Source organism: Otolemur garnettii, unplaced genomic scaffold (genome assembly GCF_000181295.1).
Source record: "Otolemur garnettii isolate 467f Iridium unplaced genomic scaffold, OtoGar3 scaffold00140, whole genome shotgun sequence".
Taxonomy (NCBI): Eukaryota; Metazoa; Chordata; class Mammalia; order Primates; family Galagidae; genus Otolemur; species Otolemur garnettii.
The window spans coordinates 2,962,709-2,981,027 of NW_003852535.1; the positions used below are offsets into that span (position 1 = coordinate 2,962,709).

At 38.5% G+C, this 18,319-nt stretch overlaps 1 protein-coding gene and 1 pseudogene across 1 annotated transcript in view; one reads left to right on the forward strand and one right to left on the reverse strand.

The window, feature by feature from the left end:
* Window positions 1–9,358: 9,358 nt before the first annotated feature.
* The window catches only part of LOC100965979 (solute carrier family 22 member 24-like), a 44,900-nt gene continuing 35,939 nt past the window's right edge, over window positions 9,359–18,319 (forward strand). Inside the window, exons 1-2 of the mRNA XM_003798692.1 lie at window positions 9,359–9,760; window positions 10,648–10,751. Coding sequence (XP_003798740.1) covers window positions 9,359–9,760; window positions 10,648–10,751 — 506 coding nt within the window. The remainder of the gene's footprint in view (window positions 9,761–10,647; window positions 10,752–18,319) is intronic.
* The window catches only part of LOC105887859, a 5,148-nt pseudogene continuing 4,266 nt past the window's right edge, over window positions 17,438–18,319 (reverse strand).

Genomic DNA, 18,319 nt, shown 5'->3' on the forward strand with positions numbered 1-18,319 from the left:
CTACATCTTTGCAATTGTGAATCATACTGCTATAAGTGTTTGAGTGCAGATGCCTGTTTTAGAAATGTCGTTTTTCCTTTGAGTAAATACCTAGTAATGGGATGCCTGGATTGAGTGGTAGGTCCACTTTTAGTTCTTTGAGGAATGTCTATGCTACTTTCCATAGAGGTTGTACTAGTTTTCAGTTCCACCCATAGTGCGTGAATATTTCTATCTTTCTGCATCCACACCAGAATGTTTTTGGGACCGGTTGATAAAAGCCACAGAAACTTATGAAAAGGAAAGGAAAAATCACTTAAAGATGCCCCACCAAGAGTTGACAACTTTTAGTATCTGGTGACTACAGAATTTGTGTGGATTTATTCTTTAACATTTTAGAATTTTGTACACCATAAGTTTTAAATAAGTATTTAGTCAAACCTACCTGTTTTAAAATTTATAGCATTGGCTTTTGCTCCCAAGATGATTTTCTTAATGCTTACATTTGTGATTTATTGTCAAATACTCCAACTTCTCCTTACAATAACAAATGTGCAAAGAAACATATTTTCATAACAAGTTTGTTACTTTATATTGTTAAGCAGTTTTCTTGTCAAACTCTTCCATTCACTAAAAGAAAAGAGATTATAATGTATCTTTCAGAAAGTATGCTTACATTTGTGTTTTATAACCAGATTAATGTATCTGTGTAGGTAGGTACCAGATAAAACAGGTTTTCATGACTTCATAACACATGTGTTAGTTCATATGTTAGGCTATTTCCTGGTCAAACTCCTCCATTTAATAAAAGACAACAGATTATGAGGAATATTTTTTCATTTAATGTTAATTTGAGGATACAAAGAATTAGGTTATAATATTTGCATTTGCTAGGTATAGTCACTGATGTAGTTGCGTCCTATCCCAAGGAGGTGTGCCATATACCTCCATTGTGTCATTAAGTGGGAGCACATCAATTCCCCTCTTCCCTACCCTCCTTCTGTTCCTCTTCCCTGGATCTTGAATTGAATTGAGTTTTTCTCTTGTGTGGTCATGTATTAGATCATCTACTGGCTACATATTATTATTGAATAATTGGATACTTGCTCTTCCATTCCTGTGATACTTAAAGAAGAATGTGTTTCAATTCCATCCAGGTTAATACAAACATGTAAGATTGTTAGGTTGTTTCTACATCTTGGTGATTATAAATTCAACTGTGATAAACAATCTCATGTAAATGTCCATATGATAAAACAATATTTTTTTGTTTTAGGTAGATGCCTCATAATGGGATTGTGGGATCAAATGGAAGGTCTATTTTGAGTTCTTTGAGGATTCTGCATACTTCTTTTCAAAGAGATTGTATTAGTTTGCAGTCCCACTAGCAGTCTAGAAGTGTTCCCTTCTCTCCATATCCACTCCAGCATCTGTAACTTTGGGATTTTGCATGTGAGCTATTCTCACTGGGGTTTGGTGGTATCTTGGGGTGGTTTTGATTTGCATTTCTCTGATGATTAGGGATGACGAGCATTGTTTTCATATGTTTATTAGCCATCATGAGTCATCTTTTGAAAAGTGTGTTTATATTTGTGTTTCAAAGTCTCCCTATAGGTACTAATACACTAAAAAACATATTTTCCTAACAATTAGGTTAGTTCATATTGTTAAGCAGTTTCCTCATCAAATTCTTCCATTCACTAAAAGAAAATAGATTGTCATGCATCTTTTTTATTTTTTTATTTTTTTGGAGACAGAGTCTCACTATGTCACCCTCAGTTGAATGCTGTAGCATCACAGCTCACATCAATATCAAACTCTTGGGCTTCAGTGATTCTCTTGCCACAGCCTCCTAAGCAGCTGGGACTAAAGGCACCTGCCACAACGCCCAGATATTTTTTGTTGTAGTTGTCATTGTTGTTTGGCAGGCCTGGGCCAGGTTCAAACCTGCCAGCTCTGGTGTATGTGGCTGGTGCCCTAGCCACTGAACTATAGGTGCCGAGCCTGCATCTTTTTTTTTAAAATGACATATTTAGGAAGTATAAGTATTTTTGTTACATGTATAAATCGTATAATGTTGAAGTCAGGGGTTTTAGGGTGCCCATTACATGTGTAAATGTGTACATTGTACACAATAAGTAATTTTTTAAATTAAATCATTTGTACATAGATCATAAATACATTTATGCCATTATGGGATTCAATGTGTTGATTATTTGTACAAAGTGGAGTGCTTACATCCTATTAATCAAATAGCCTTCACCTCATTTACCCGATTACAGGATTAAGACATTTATGTTCTACACCTGATAGATCCAACTTGTACTTGCAATATGCTCCAAAGGTGTGGTCCCCCTACTAACCCTCCCTCTATCGGCCCACCACCCTACCTTCCCCTTTCCTTCCCTCCTTCATCCTAGGCTATAGTTGTGTTTCATTTTTCATATGCAAGTGTGAGTGATGGTAAATTGGTTTCACAGTAATACTAAGTACATTGGATTTTTTTTCCATTCATGAGATACTTTACTAAGAAGAATATTTTCCAGCTCTATCCATGTAAACATAAAAGAGGTAAAGTCTTCATTTTTTTTTCATGTTGCATAGTATTCCATGGTGTACATATACTACAATTTATTAATCCATTCATGGGTCAGTGGGCACTTGGGCTTCTTCCATGACTTGGCAATTATGAATTGAGCTGCAATGAACAATCTGGTACAAATATCTTTATTGCCAAATGATTTTTGGTCCTTTGGATATACACCTAGAAGAGGAATTGCAGGATTAAACAGCAGGTCTACATTTAGATCACTAAGTGTTCTCCAAACTTCCTTCCAAAAGGGACGTACTAGCTTGCATTCCCACCAGCAGTGCAGAAATGTTCCCTTTTCTCCACAACCATGCCAACATCTGAAGTTTTGGGATTTTGTGATGTGGGCTACTCTTACCGGAGTTAGATGGTATTTCAGGGTAGTTTTGGTTTGCATTTCTCTGATAATTAATGATGATGAGCGTTTTTTTATGTGTCTGTAGACTATGCACTTATCTTCTTCAGAGAAGCTTCTGTTCATGTCTCTTGCCCACAATGAAATGGGATCACTTTTTTTTTTTTATTGAGTAATAAGTTTGAGTTCTCTGTGGAATCTAGTTATTAGACCTTTGTCAGAATTATAACTTGCAAAAATCCTTTCTCATTCTGAGGGCTGTCTATTTGCTTTACTTAGTGTGTTCTTGGCAGTGCAGAAGATTTTTAGTTTGATCAGATCCCAGTAATGTATTTTTGATGTTGCTTCAATTGCCTGGGGTGTCCTCCTCATAAAGTATTCTCCCACACCAATTTTTTCAAGCATTTCCCCTGTGCTCTCTCTAAGAATTTTTATTGTTTTCAAGTTTAAGTCCTTTAACCAGTGAGAGTCAATTTTTATTAGAGGACAAAGGTGTGGGTCCAGTTTCAGTTTTCTACAGGTTGCCAGCCAATTCACCCAGCAACATTTGTTGAATAGGGAATCTTTCCCCCAATTATATTTTTAATAGGCTTATCAAAAATCAAATAATGATAAGTGTCTGGGTTCACCTCTTAGTCTTCAATTATGTTCCATACATCTACCTCTCTATTTTTGTGCCAGTACCATGCTGTTTTGATCACTATCGGTTTATAGTGTAGTTTGAAGTCTGGAAGCATGATTCCTCCTGATTTGTTTTTATTTCTAGGTAATGTCTTGGGAGTGTATCTAACTAAGGACATGAAAGATCTCTATAAAGAGAACTATGAAAGGGGGAAAGGTTAATTTTTTGCAGGAGATGAAGTCCAATGGAGAGAAAGAGCACCCAAACACCATGTTTATAAGAGGAAGGACTTTATTTCAGCTAGCATAGCAAATGGCATAGAATTTGAAATGGCTGCAATCCCCAACTGGCTTGGTCTTTCCCTTTTTATCTCCAGTCAAAAAGTTCCAACCCACAGGTACCCTTCTCATTGGTCTGAATCAAGTTTGAATCAAGTGGGACAAGGTATTCCAGCCCCCATGGAACCTCAGGATTTCATAGAAGTGGAAATTTCCAGGTTCCAGGAAGTTAAGTCTACAAATTCCTGAGAGCTGAGCCATCATGGAAAGAACCCTGCAGGTGTATCCCTGGGTCTCCTTGAGAAGACCTCTGTTCTCCTAGATTTCACCCTTCCCAGGTATCGTCTCTCAAATTCATACCCAGTGACTAGTCTCAGAACAATTGCATTCCAAAAAAGTCAGGAAAATGGAGACTTATTCATGATTTAAGGTTAGTCAATGATAGAATTATTTCTCTGGGGGCTCTTCAACCTTGCATGCTTAATCCAGCTATGATACCATAAAAAATATGATCTTATAGTTATTGATCTTAAAGACTGCTTTTTCCAAATACCTTTTAATCCTTCAAATAGAGAAAAGTTTTATTTTTCAGTTTCCAGCACTAACTGTGCTGCTCCTATGAAATGCTATCAATGGAAAGTTTTACCTCAAGGGATGGCTATTAGCCCTACCTTGTGCCAACTTTTCATTGTTTCAGCCTTAAAGCCAATTAGAGAATAATACCCTGAAGCCATAACTGACCACTATACGGTTGATATACTTTTAGCTCATAAGGACAAATCTGTTCTTTCATAATTACTTTTAGGTTTAACACAAACCTTGACAACAGCTGGCCTGATAATTGCCCCAGAAAAAAAATATACAACAAACTGAGCCTTGGCAATACTTAGCATATGTACTTGGAGTTCATACCATCAAGCCTCAATGGCTCTCCATACATATCTGATCCAAAATCACTTTAAATGATTTACAAAAAATTCTAGGACACATTAATTGGCTGTGTTCAACTTTAGCTATAACTACTCATGCCCTATCTCATCTATCTATTCAATTACCTAAAAGGAGACCCTGCTTTAGATTTCCCACAAAACTTGTCCTCCCTTGAAGCCCAAAAGAGTTAAAGTACATTGAAGAAGTAATTGAACAAGCTCCAATGTGTTAAAAAGCCTCTCATACATTTAACAATTTGGAATACTGCCCATACCTCAACAGGATTACTTTGTCAATTTACCCCAAATGTAAGAATTATAGAATGGACATTTTTAGCCCATCACCCCAAGAAAAAACTGTACACTAAAACTGACCAAAGATTTTCCTTATTTCACCAAGGCCGTTTACACTGCCAGCAACTAAGTGGTTTTGATCCTCAAGTAATTATCCCAGACCTTGACGAAGACAACTTTATGGCTGCATAGATTCACAGTGAATTATTTCAAATTGACCTTAGTATTTTGTTGGGAAACTCAAATACCATACCCTACCATTAAAAGATTTACTTGGTTTACATCTGCTCCCTATTGGCTCAGTGCTCGTAGCACAGTGGTTACAGCGCCAGCCACGTATACCAAAGCTGATGGGTTTGAACCTGGCCTGGGCCAGCTAAACAACAATGACAACTGCAACAAAAATAGCTGGGCATTGTGGCGGGTGCCTGTAGTCCCAGCTACTTGGGATGCTGAGGGAAGAGAATTACTTAAGCCCAAGAGTTTGAGGTTGCTGTGAGTTGTGATGCCACAGCACTCTACTAAGGGAGAAATAGTGAAACTGTCTCAAAAACAAACAAAAAACAACTGCTCCCTGTTACTCCTTTTACCCCCTTCTCCTCTAAGCCTATTGGAGGAGCACTCACTGTCTTTATTGATGGTTCATGGAGGTCAGGAAAAGGAACAGTGACTTGGAAAGAAAAAGACAAGTGGGAAAACTTCATAACTGAGGGACATTCCAGCACCCAAAGAGCAGAATTAGCAGCTGCTATTTTAGCATTGAGAGCTTTCTCTAATCCATTAAACATTGTAGCTCGCCCTGCCTATATTGGGCAAACCATACAAGTCATCAATGATGCTCTTGTACACCAAGTTCATGATGAAAATATATTAAACTTATTCCTTTCCCTACAAAAACTTACATAATCAGAAAAAACCTATATTTATCACCCATGTATTATTCTCATTCTAATCTCTCAGGCCCTATTACACAAAGCAATGCCATAGCAGACTATAGTAATGTTTAAGTCCATTCTGCTGCCATCCAGTCACATCAATTTTTCCATCAAGGAGCTAGTTTGCTCCTTTTCCATTGCACTTTGCCAAGCTAATGACACTGTGCCTTCCCTGAATGTCAGCAAATGTCCACTTCTCTCCCCATGGGAGCTAATCCCCAAGGTCTACACATAAATATCTTATGGCAAATGGATTTCACTCATACCCACCCTTTGGTAAAGTCAAGTATGTTCATGTGTGCATTGTTACTTATTCAGGAATCCTTCACACAGCTTGTCAAACCAGGGAAACCACAGAACATGTTAAACATCATTTACTTTCCACAATATCAGCCCTCTGTCTTTCCCCAAATATGAAAACTGACAATGGGCCTGCTTACACCTCCAACTCTTTTTGCCCTATTTTGTCAACAATGGATTATTAAACACACTATTGGCACCCCCTACATCCCTCTGGACAAGCTATTATTGAATGTCCTCACAGAATGTTAAAAAAATCAACTGCAAAAACAGAACAAAGAGAGTGGAGCATAAAGGATACGCTTGCCCCACAAGAACAAGTACATAAAATATTTACCCTTATTTTTAAAAATTGCTCCACAAATGGCCTTACTGCTGCTGAAAAAAATTTTATCCCCCTAGGCAAAGACCCCAAGCCTCTGGTGTTATGCCAAGAACCTCTGAGAAACCCCAAATGACTAGGACCTGCCAAACTTTTGGCAGGGGCTGGGGTTATGCTGTTGTTTTATTACCAAAAGGCACTCTCTGGATTCTGGTGGCTTTATCAGAAATGCTGGTGATAAATATCAGCACGTCTGACGAAGCCTTACCATGAGCCAGCAACTGATGGAAAGGGGGAATACAGTTCCAGAGATGAAAAATCTCTATTTAACAGATGCCTCAGTGAGGAGCCCATCCCTGAAATGATATCTGACTCAGAAGTACTCTCCAGGTGAGGACAGCGTCCATCAGCTCCTCCTATGGAGACAGCCCCAAAGACAGCTGAGACAAGTACAGCCCAAGAACAGCCATCCTCCTTCTATATCACCTGGAGAACCCTGAACATCTCAGCATCTCAGACTGAGGAAGCCCTCAACACAACTGGAGCGCCAACACTGAAACCCTTCTTTTAGCTTTAATGGCAAGTTTAACTTCCAACACTTTACGCTCTAAGAAGGAATGGTTCTTTTTCCTTTTCATTACATTCATTCCTCAGGTAAGAGCTTTTATATGTGTCTATTGGAATCAAGTATTAGAGCCTCCCCTGTTTTCTCCAATCTTGTTGCGATCCTGAGTCTCCCCTTGCAAATGATGACATAAAATTAAATGGCGGTACGTGGCTGCCACCTGCAGGTCACATATGGGATTGCAATTCCCGACTGTGAGATAAACAGCTGTATTAAAAGTGGCGGGCACAAGTTAACACAAAGGCACAATAATTGAGAAAGTGCGGTGAAGGCTATGTTAACCAGTTTGATGAAAGTATTTCAAATTGTATATAAAACTAGCACATTGTACCCCATAAATGCATTAATGTACACAGCTATGATTTAATAAAAAAAATTGGTCCTTTTTAACTGAAGAATTTACCACTGTGCCTTGAAATGGCTATTTCTGACAAGCCTATTTCCTGTGTCCCTTTCAAACCTCAGTGATATATGAATTATATAGATCATAGAACCTCTCAAAAAGAAAATGCAGCACGTCAAACTTTCATAAGAGAGGTGGAGTTGATAGCCCTTTTTATGGCCAACACCTCCCAGGACCTTTCACTCCAATTTGTGATCATTCTTTTCTAAATGGACAAAACTATCCAGAATTAATATGGAATTTTTTGCATTCCCAAACTTTACTAAAGTTAAGATGCCTAATAATTGGATACTAGTAAACTGAGTATTGCAGTGCTGTCTGTTGGGAATTTGCTTTGCCTCATCATTACCCAGCTTCCAGCCCCCAGTGGACTCTCAGGATGGCTGGTTCTTTGTTAAGAGTTTGGAGGAATCTCCCTCACTCTCTCTCTATTCCATTAAAAAGGGAGATTTGGAGAGTTGCTTTGCCCTCCTTCCCTAGTTAGGTGTGAATTTCCACAACCCCTCCTCCAGCTTGAACCTACTTGATGTCTGTTGAGTTTAACTTCCACATATGCACATAAAAGAGTTAATCAACTAGTTTCAAATTAGTATTGAGTATATGTGGTGTTTATTTTTCCATTCTTGTGATACTTCATTTAGAAGAATGATTTCCAGTTCCATCCAAATTATAACAAAAAATACTATATCACCATTTTTTATGACTGAGTAATACTCCATGGTATACGTACACCACATTTTGTTAATCCATTCATGTATTGATGGGTACTTACAATCTTTGCAATTGTGAATAGTGCTGCTATAAACATTTGAGTGCAAGTGTCTTTTTGATAAAATGTCTTTTTTTCCTTTGGGTAAATATACCTATCTGTGGGGTTGTTGACATAGCCAGACATGGTACCTTGTACCTTTAGTCTTAGCTATTCAGAATGCTGCAAGGCAGGACAGTCCATGGAGGCTGGGAGTTTGAGTTACAGTGAAGTATTATGGTGTCACTGCAGTCCATGATGGGTGAGAGACTGGAGAACAGAGTGAGACCCCATCTCTGTAAAAATGCACTATTTCTATCCTCTCGGCCTATTACATCAATTTTGCCTCTTCAACAATTTTAAAATCACTAGAACTGGTATGATTTGAATTGAAGCAAAACTTAACTTACAAAAAGTCAGCATTTGTACACAACATTCCATGTTGTTTTACTTTAACTAAGATACCTAGTTTTCATTAACTTTTTGTTGAAACTTCAGTCCTAACCAAGAAAAAAATCTCTATTCTCTTTTCTTTGCTCAAAAATATCATAAAGTGATTTGCTATAATGTCTCAATTATCTCTTTTCTGAAAAGAATGGCAGGCCACTGAAAAGGTATATTTCAGGTTGGGTGGAGATTACACCCACCTGAAAGTCAATCACTGACTTCTCAGGAAGCTCGGAGCTCAGGATCCTTCAGTGAGTAGTTCTTTAGGCAGGTTCACTTGTCAAGGGCTACAGGGCTCTTTGCCAAATAATTATATCTGTGACTTTACTGAAATGCTCCAGCTCTGTAGACTTATAGGACTTCAGGAAACTCCTTGCACTCCTCTGCTATAGTGGTGTGACCGGGCCCATTGAGGAGAAGGTGGTGTCTGGATCAACACGGGATTCTTGTGCCTTAGTGGAAAGAAAATCTTTTCTTTTTCTGAATTGATCTCCATAAGGTAACTTTGAGAGAATCACCTGTTAAAACTTGATGGCTTTTGAGGTGCTCCTGGATCAAGTTGGAAGCCTGGGCAGATTCCAGATCCTTCAGCTGGCTTTATTTTTCATCACCATCATTTTCCTGTACCCTCATATTTTACTGGAGAACTTTACTGCAGCCATCCCTGATCATCGCTGCTGGGTCCACATCCTCGACAATGACACTGTCTCCAATAATGACACTGGGACTCTTGGCCAGGATGCCCTCCTGAGAATCTCCATCCCACTGGACTCCAACCTGAGACTACAGAAGTGTCGTCGCTTTGTCCTTCCCCAGTGGCAGCTCCTTTACCCAAATGGGAACTTTTCAAATATGAGTGAGCCAGACACAGAGCTCTGTGTGGATGGTTGGGCGTACGATCGAAGCTTCTTCTCCTCCACCATTGTGACTGAGGTACGAAGCTTTACGTTATCTTTATGTTATTGGTGGGGGTGGGGGTTGGAGGCAACACCAAGGATGAAATTGCTTTACACATTTAGTGTTCAGATGGGTGCTGCAGTCAGCACTTTCCTCATTCCTTCAGCAGGTAGCAATTGCTTATCTGCACTATGATGCAGTCAAGTTAAGTCTAATGAATTGAAGAAACTAAACCCAATTTAGTGAGAAAGAATTATAAGACCTATAATATTTTAGTAGACAAATGCCATGTAATATCAAAGGATCTCAATATTCATTGCCAAACTAATATGCAGAGCAAATAAATCAGAACCTCTGGTCATAGGACTCAGGCACCAGTATTTCTGAAGCTTTTTGAATGATTCAACCTGTGACCAAAGATGATAGTTATTGTAATAGTTGAAATCCCAGCTTGGTGAGGCCAAAGGCTGGGTCCTTATGTAACCTACATGCTTAAGGTGGCCATCCTAGAAAATTTATAGGTTTTTTGCATATGGCTTTTAAAATTTTGGTAAAGGAATTTTTTATTTATGGTTCTTATGTGTATTTAATTAATATGCAGATAGAATGTACGTGAGTCGATACAGTAAAGGGAGGTGGTGGTGTGAAGATAAAATGAATAGAGACATAGATACATGTGTAAAGGCTTTTGGAAGGGTCTGAGGTCAGAGAAAAAGTCAGCTGCAATTCAAGTGTTGAAATAGGGCCAGTATCGTCAGAGTGTGGGCTACTAGGGGACAGTGTCTGTAGATGATGCTGGAGAGGGAGGCAGGACAATCACATCCGACGGTCATACACGTCCTATGTAGGAGTTTGGAGTCAGTATCTACTAAAGGGCTCAATGTCTTCATCAGCTCCCCCGTGCTGCTTTCCTTCTCTTCCAGTGGGACCTGGTGTGTGAAGCTAAGTTACAGAAATCAGTGGCTCAATTCCTACTTATGGCTGGTTCACTCCTGGGAGGTCTGGTATATGGCTATCTTTCAGACAGGTGAGTCACCTCATTTTCTTTTGGAATGGCTATCAGACGATATATTCTTCATTTTAGATGTATTTACTGAACAGTGTGTACCTTGCATTGTGCTATGTGCTGACCTTTATTTCTGTGTCCATGGAGCTGCAAGTGAATAAAAGTGTTAGATATTTGAACTGGAAATTATAGTTTGGTATCATATCTGTTTATTGTAGGGCATAAAGGAGACAAAAAATGTAAAACAGATTCAAGAAAGTTTTGAGTAGGGATTTTCAGAGCAGATTACAGAATTTTTGGTTTATGAGTGGGAGTTAGTTCAATACAGGGATAGGAAGAGGTTTAGGGGGAGAAGATAGCTGTCTGTTGAAACATACAAATTGTGAAGCATTGTTATTGCCCTTGGCAACATTCATTTTTATAAATTTCAGATTAATGTGAGACTATAAATATTTAGGTTACATTGTTTTCATTTCTAAAGTAAAGTTCAAGTTGTAGTTGAGCCCTTCACCCAGGGGGTGTGCTGAACACCTCATATTGTGAACATTAGGTGAGTTCCTGCCAATCACACTCCCTCATCCCCCATCCCTCTCCCTACTCTCCCCTCCACCTTGCTAGACTACACTTGTGTTCTTTCTTTTGAGTGGGTGAATACTTGGTTATCTATTGGTTTCATATTAGTATTGAATACATTAGATACTTTTTTTCCATTCTTGATATACTTTACTAAGAAGAATGTGTTTCAACTTCAGCCAGGTAAACACAAAAGATGTAAAGTCTCCATCTTTTCTTACGGCTGAAGAGTACTCCAAGGTATACATATACCACAGTTTGTTAATCCAATTATGGGTTGATGGGCACTTGGGATGCTGTCACATCTTGGTATTTGTGAATTGAGCTACAATAAACTTTCTGGTGTAGATTTCCTTGTATAAAATGATTTTTGTTCTTCTGGGTACATACCTAGTAATGGGATTGCAGGATCAAATGGAAGGTTGCCTTTAGTTCTTTGAGAATTCTTCATACTTCTTTCCATAGAGGTTGTATTAGTTTGTAATACCTCCAAGCAGTGCAAAATTGTTACCTTTACTCCATGACCACACCAGCAACTAAAGATTCAGGACTTTTTAATCTGGGCTAATCCCACTGTAGTTAGGTGATATCTCAGAGCAGTTTTGATTTGCATTTCTCTGATAATTAGGGATGATTGGGCGGCACCTGTGGCTCAGTGAATAGGGCGCCAGTCCCATATACCGAGGAAGGCAGGTTTGAACCTGGCCCCGGCCAATCTGCCACAACAACAACAACAATAAAAAAAAAAAAAGATAATTAGGGATGATGAACATTTTTTCATGTGTTTATTGGCTATTCAACTGTCATCTTCAGAGAAGTTTATGAATATAGACCAGTGTTCAAGTCTCTTGCCCACTTATAAATGGGGTTGTTTGCTCTTTTCTTGTTGATTAAATTGAGTTCGTTGTAGATTCTAATTATTAGTCTTTTGTCAGATTTGTAGCATGCAAATATCTTCTCCCGTTCCAAAGGCTGTCGGTTTGCTTTAGTTATGGTACCTGTCCTTAGATATGCAGAAAGAAGCTTTTTAGCTAGATCATGTCCCATTTATTTATTTTCGATGTTGCTGTAATCTTGGCAACATTATGAACCACTTAGACTTGTGAGGTAAATGATTACGGATACTTTTAGACTGGTCAGCATTTCATGTCTATAGTGTAGGCCCTCCTGTACAGTGAGAGTCACTGGTACATAACCTGTGTGTTGTGCAGCAGGGTGGCATTGACAGTGTGGTAACTCATTGCACCTGTAACCTGAATGCTGATCTTTGTGAAATGCCTTTAATAAGTAATTTTGTATAACCAAGAAAGAAGCATAATATTTAGAACCTAGGAAGACATGGATTGGACATGAGAAGTTTGGGGCTTCCTGAACCACGGAGGTGTTTTTTCTGGAGGTTGTAGTCAATCACAGCATGTGTTCCATGGAGTTACTGAGGGCACTTTAGAAACTCAAGGCCATCAAGTGATCTTAGTTAAATATTTGGCCTTACAGTTTATCACAGTTACATATATCCTGCATAGATTTCAGAGTCAGGCATTTAATTTCATTCCTTTATTTATTTATTTAATTTATTTTTTTGGTAGAGACAGAGTCTCATTTTGTTGCCCTTGGTAGAGTGCCACGGCATCACACAGCTCACAGCAACCTCCAACTCCTGGGCTTAGGTGATTCTCTTGCCTCAGCCTCCCAAGTAGCTGGGACTACAGGCGCCTGCGACGATGCCTGGTTATTTTTTTTTATTGCTGTTTGGCTGGAGCTGGGTTTGAACCCGCCACCTTAGGTATATGGGGCTGGTGTCCTACCCACTGAACCACAGGTGCCACCCTATTTTTTTTATTTTTAATTTACATATTCATAGGAGTGTACATATTCATGGAATTTGTGATGTTTTGATACAGGCACACAGTGTGCAATGGTAAAATCAGGGTTGTTGGGCTATCACTTCAAGCATTTACCATACAGATGCCCAAAAAAGCATTTAATAATTCAACAACCTTTCATGATAAAAAAATTCTGAAAAAACTGGCTATAGAAAGAACATATTTTAACATGATATAAGTCATGTATGACAAACCCACAACTATTATCATTCTCAATAGGGGAAAGCAAGCCTTTCCTCTGAGAACTGGAACAAAACACAGATGCTCATTTTCACTGCTTTATTCAATGTAATCCTATCGGTCCTAGTATTAGTCCTAACCAGAGCAATTAGATAAGAGAAAGAAAAAAGGACATCCAAACTGGAAATGAAGAACCCAAATTGTTCTTGTTTGCAAATCTTGTAGCCTCATTTCCTCTCAGTGTTGAGGCCTCTGTACTACTAATTCAAATAGGAGAATGAATGATTAATGAATGAATGAATGAAGCAGTCTCATGAAAATGTGAAGGAATTGTTTTGTTAGATCTCAGACCTTGGTTAATATCTATTAATAGTAGAATGGAAAAGTAAATTGTGTCATATTCATATAAATTTCTGTTCAGCAATGAGAGAGAACAAGCTACTCTCACATGCGACATGAAGGACATGTTATGTGACACAGGATTACAGACTGTGTGGTGCCATGTTTTATAAAGATCAGTAACAGTTAAAATAATCTATGGTGTTAAGATAATAATATTTGTTTTTTTATTAAGTCATATACACACAGATCATGAATATTTGATATCCTTTGTGAGAGTAGACTAGGAGAGGGCACAATATGGATTTTTTCATTGAGCGTGAAGTTCGATTTCTTACTTGGGACTGGTTAAATTGGTACATTTGTCTTGTGGAAATCATTAAAGTTGTAGAAATTTGATATGTATACTCTTTGTGTGCACCTTAAACTTCAATTAAATGTTCAAAACAGAATGTAACAATGAGTGGGAAGAAATAGTTGGGGTAGACAGATTGTTTAGCAGGAGCTAATAGTGGCAGCCAGGAGACCAGCTGTAAAAGGATTGATTTCAGTGACCATAGCTCAGATTTCACAATGGCCCCATCAGATCTACCATAGTAAAGGGACACTTTAGAAGACTGTGATGGAACTTTAGAGTTTATCAAGTTCAACTCCCTGTGAAATGAAGGAACCTCTTCATTGCCGAGAAATAACCCACCACGTTTCTGTTTCTGTGGGTCATGTACTCCTTCACATCAATCATCTGGTAGCATTTAATTGTTGTTGATATTACACATTTCTTCCATACACCAAGTTTATCTCTGCTTTCTCAACTTTGAAATTTGTTTCACTATTTCTTCCCCCAAGACCTAGTGAGACTTGGTGGTATTCCACTGCACTTTGAATAAAACTCAAGTTTTTTTTCATGTCCCACCAGCTCTCTGAGATGGCCCTGGTGTCACTTTCTCAATTAATCTACTCCTTCAGTCCTTGCTAGTCTTCAAAACAACAAGCTGGTTTCCCCATAGAGCATTTACACTTGCTGTTGTTTTGTCTATCATATTCTTTTCCCTACACGTTGCTCAATCTACTTCTAATTACTCAAATTCTAATATCACCCACTCAAATATCTCTTCTCTGACTCCCTATCTAGCCATGCCTTCACTGAAGTTACTGTCATTCCATTTCCCAGACTTTATTCTTTTTTTTTTTTTTTTTTTGAGACAGGAGCCTCAAGCTGTCCCCCTGGGTAGAGTGCCGTGGCATCTCAGCTCACAGCAACCTCCAACTCCTGGGCTCAAGCGAGTCTCCTGCCTCCGCGTCCCAAGTAGCTGGGACCACAGGCGCCTGTCACAACACCTGGCTATTTTTTTTTTGGTTGTAGCTTTCATTGTTGTTTGGCGAGCCGGGCTGGATTCGAACCAGCCGCCTTGGGTATACATGGCTGGCGCCTTAGCCACTTGAGCCACAGGCGCCGAGCCTCCCAGACTTTATTCTTAACAGCAATTTTATAACAGAGCCTTTTAAGTGTCACACCCTATGAGGTGGTTATTAGGCCCATTTAGGAGTCTATTGAAATAGTCCAGAGGTAAGATCATAGGAGTATAAGTTAAAGGGAACCTATGGAGACAATAAGATGTAGTGGATTTGGGAGATGTTTTAGAGGTAGATATGTAAGATTTGTTTATAACTTAGATTCCTTTCCACTATTGAAGGATTGCTAGGGAAGGAAACAGCAGAATCCAAGGGATTCTTTCTTTTGGGGCACAAATAGTATATTTTGATGCCACTATATAAAATCAGAGAGGACTATGGAGAAAAGTAAATTTGTGGAAGAAAGTCAAGACTTGCTAAATTGCATTGGCCTTTTATATACATATAGAGTTATAGGCAGAACTATACATGTACCATATACTGATACATCATCACCAAAAAGGTTAAGGCCAGAGATAATAACTTGGAAATTCTTAGCATATAAATATTTTCATAGTTATGAAAAAGAGAGTGGTAACTCAGGAAAGAATGTAAATATAGACTAGTGATATCTAGTGGATTTAACCATATCTAAAGTAAATCTCTCAATGTAGTAAACATTTTATTTCACCAACAGCCTTGATATTCTTTCTTTCAGATTTCAGATCTATTGAATTTAATTTATTGTGCACCATATGGAAACTCTCACTCTAACTGAAAATCTCATATAAATTCAAATAAAGACTGACACAAATATTTGATCCTAGATATTCTCCTCTCTTCCTCTTTCTCCTCTTCTAATAAAAAATTAGACATAAAATTTCTCTACTTATCTATATTCATCAAAGCCCTACCATATTATTCATAATCTTTAGCTGCCCCAAATCTCAATCATTTACCATAGTAAAGGGATAATTCTCATGGATGTTTCAAACAGATATGCTAGGATGACCCTTCTGGGTACTCATTTTTAGCTAGTGACTCAGGGAACCAAGGCCATCTAACATCTGAGACAGAGAATGTATGAACTCAGTGGACCTTTTATGGTCAGAACCGGAATTGGCATATTATCACTGGCCACATCCAGTTAACCAGTTATAAGTCTCCATGGTAACCTACAATGAATTATGGGAAATATTGTCTTCTCATAGTCCCTAAAAGAAGAAAATGGAGGTTGGCATCTAGTCAGACTCTGCACAAACTGTACGTTTAATGAGCCAAAAAGATTTGATTACTCACTGTTGTAATTTGCGATGCAGTGTGCCCATAGTCCATTTGTTTGGAGAAGGCCTATTTCTCATACCTGTAACTGGTCATGTGTATGCCCATTTTTCTCCACTCCCATCCATCACCAAAGAGAGCTTTTTAATCATGAGTTTACTATTACTCTCCTTATTTGTACATGCTGCAAAATGTTGATTTTCCTTAGGTATGCAGGTATTTTAATTTACATGAAAGGCATGGTGCAATTTATCCCATCTCTTTCTTACTTTTTGTCATTAACTGCTAATTTTGAAGACCTATTTATGATTTTGTATGTAGATTAAGTCTGTTGCTTAAAACTGGTCTTCAGCTTTCCAGAGGGAGCCCTGAGGTCATTTTTCCTATTCTTACTTCCAGTGACAGGTTCCCTAATTCCCATAACTGCCCTAAACCACATTGGTTTTTTTTTTTTTAATTTTTTTTTTGTTAAATCATAACAGTGTACATTAATACTATCATGGGGTACATTGTACTGTTTCCGTATACAATTTGAAGTACTTTCATCCACCACATTGGTTTCTAATATTAAAACCTTGATATGTGTCTATAGTCTGAGAATTTTTTCTTACAAATAGGCTTTAATTTCCAAAGCAATTTTAGATTTGCAGATATTGAGTAGAAAGCACAGAGAGTCCCCGTATATTCCCTTTCACAAAGTTTGTAATATTAGAATCTTGCAGGAGTGTGGTACACTTGTTACAATTGATGAACCAATACTGATACATTATTGATTAAATTCCATAATTTATGTAAGGACACATTCTTTTTTTGTTGTTTATCTATTTTATTTTTATTTTATTTTTTTTCCTGCAACCATTTATTTACATATATTTTAAACAGTTAATGCCAGAAAAAATATAAAGTAAACAGTTCGTGACACAAGGTATCTTAAAAAGCAAATGTGGGAATTGAATTCCCTTGTAACTCCAAGGCTCTAGTTAAAATTTTTTTTTCTGTTAGTGTTATTTCTATTTTATTCTATTGATAGACTCTCATGAGTTAGAAAAGTAACTTTAGCAACTCTATGAAAATCAACAATTTCTTGAGAGTGTTGATAAGAGAGGGAGTCAGTTTTTCACAAGGAACTGGCTTCTACTCAGCTTTCCTCGCTCCCCAAGGTAAGCAAGCAGGTGTTGTCATCTCCTCCACGTGACCTTTATCCCATACTTGTTCTCAGGTGTCTCTTTAACCAGAACAGGCCCAGGCTCTGGGCTGCTGGGAGTATTAGTGTGACCAGAGCAGTAGAGAAGGCTGTTTTCCTTCTGATCTTGAGAAACAGATTCTTCCTTCACGAAAGATGACTCTGGGGTCTGGATGTCAGGTGGAATGAATGCATAAGGTAGACTCTGAAGTGTGTGTATTGACAGGTCCCCAGAGCTTTGGGGACTGAGCACTGGAACTAAGGGTCTTCTAGAATTGTTCTTTTCTTGTTGATTGGGGCACTCCTTGATTAAAGGGCTCTCCAATGTCTCTGAAATGGAAGAAGAATGTAGACTCTCAAAAGTTAGATGTGGAAATTTGGAGGTGCCAGATTTTCAACTTGAACGTCTTGCCTGGTCTCAGTGACGATGTTTCCGGTAGGCTAGGAACCAGCTTTCTGCTGTTGTATCAAACTCAGGAGATATCCAAGAAGTGATGGTGCTCTGGTCTATGGGCTTGCTAGGCACCTGTGGAGTGAGAGTTAAAAGACGCTGTGACGATTCATAGCGGTGTTTGGGGCCCTCCAGTGGTTGTTGACGGAATAGCAGCTGGGTTTTCTGGGAACGCTGGGGACGTTTTTTTTTCTGGGAGACATCAATAGGTGAATGAAGAGCAGTTAGCAACCGCACAGTGTTGTTTGGCTTCTGGCTGAGAAAGAGACTCCAATTTTAACCCATGCCCTCCCCCTCCACACCCACC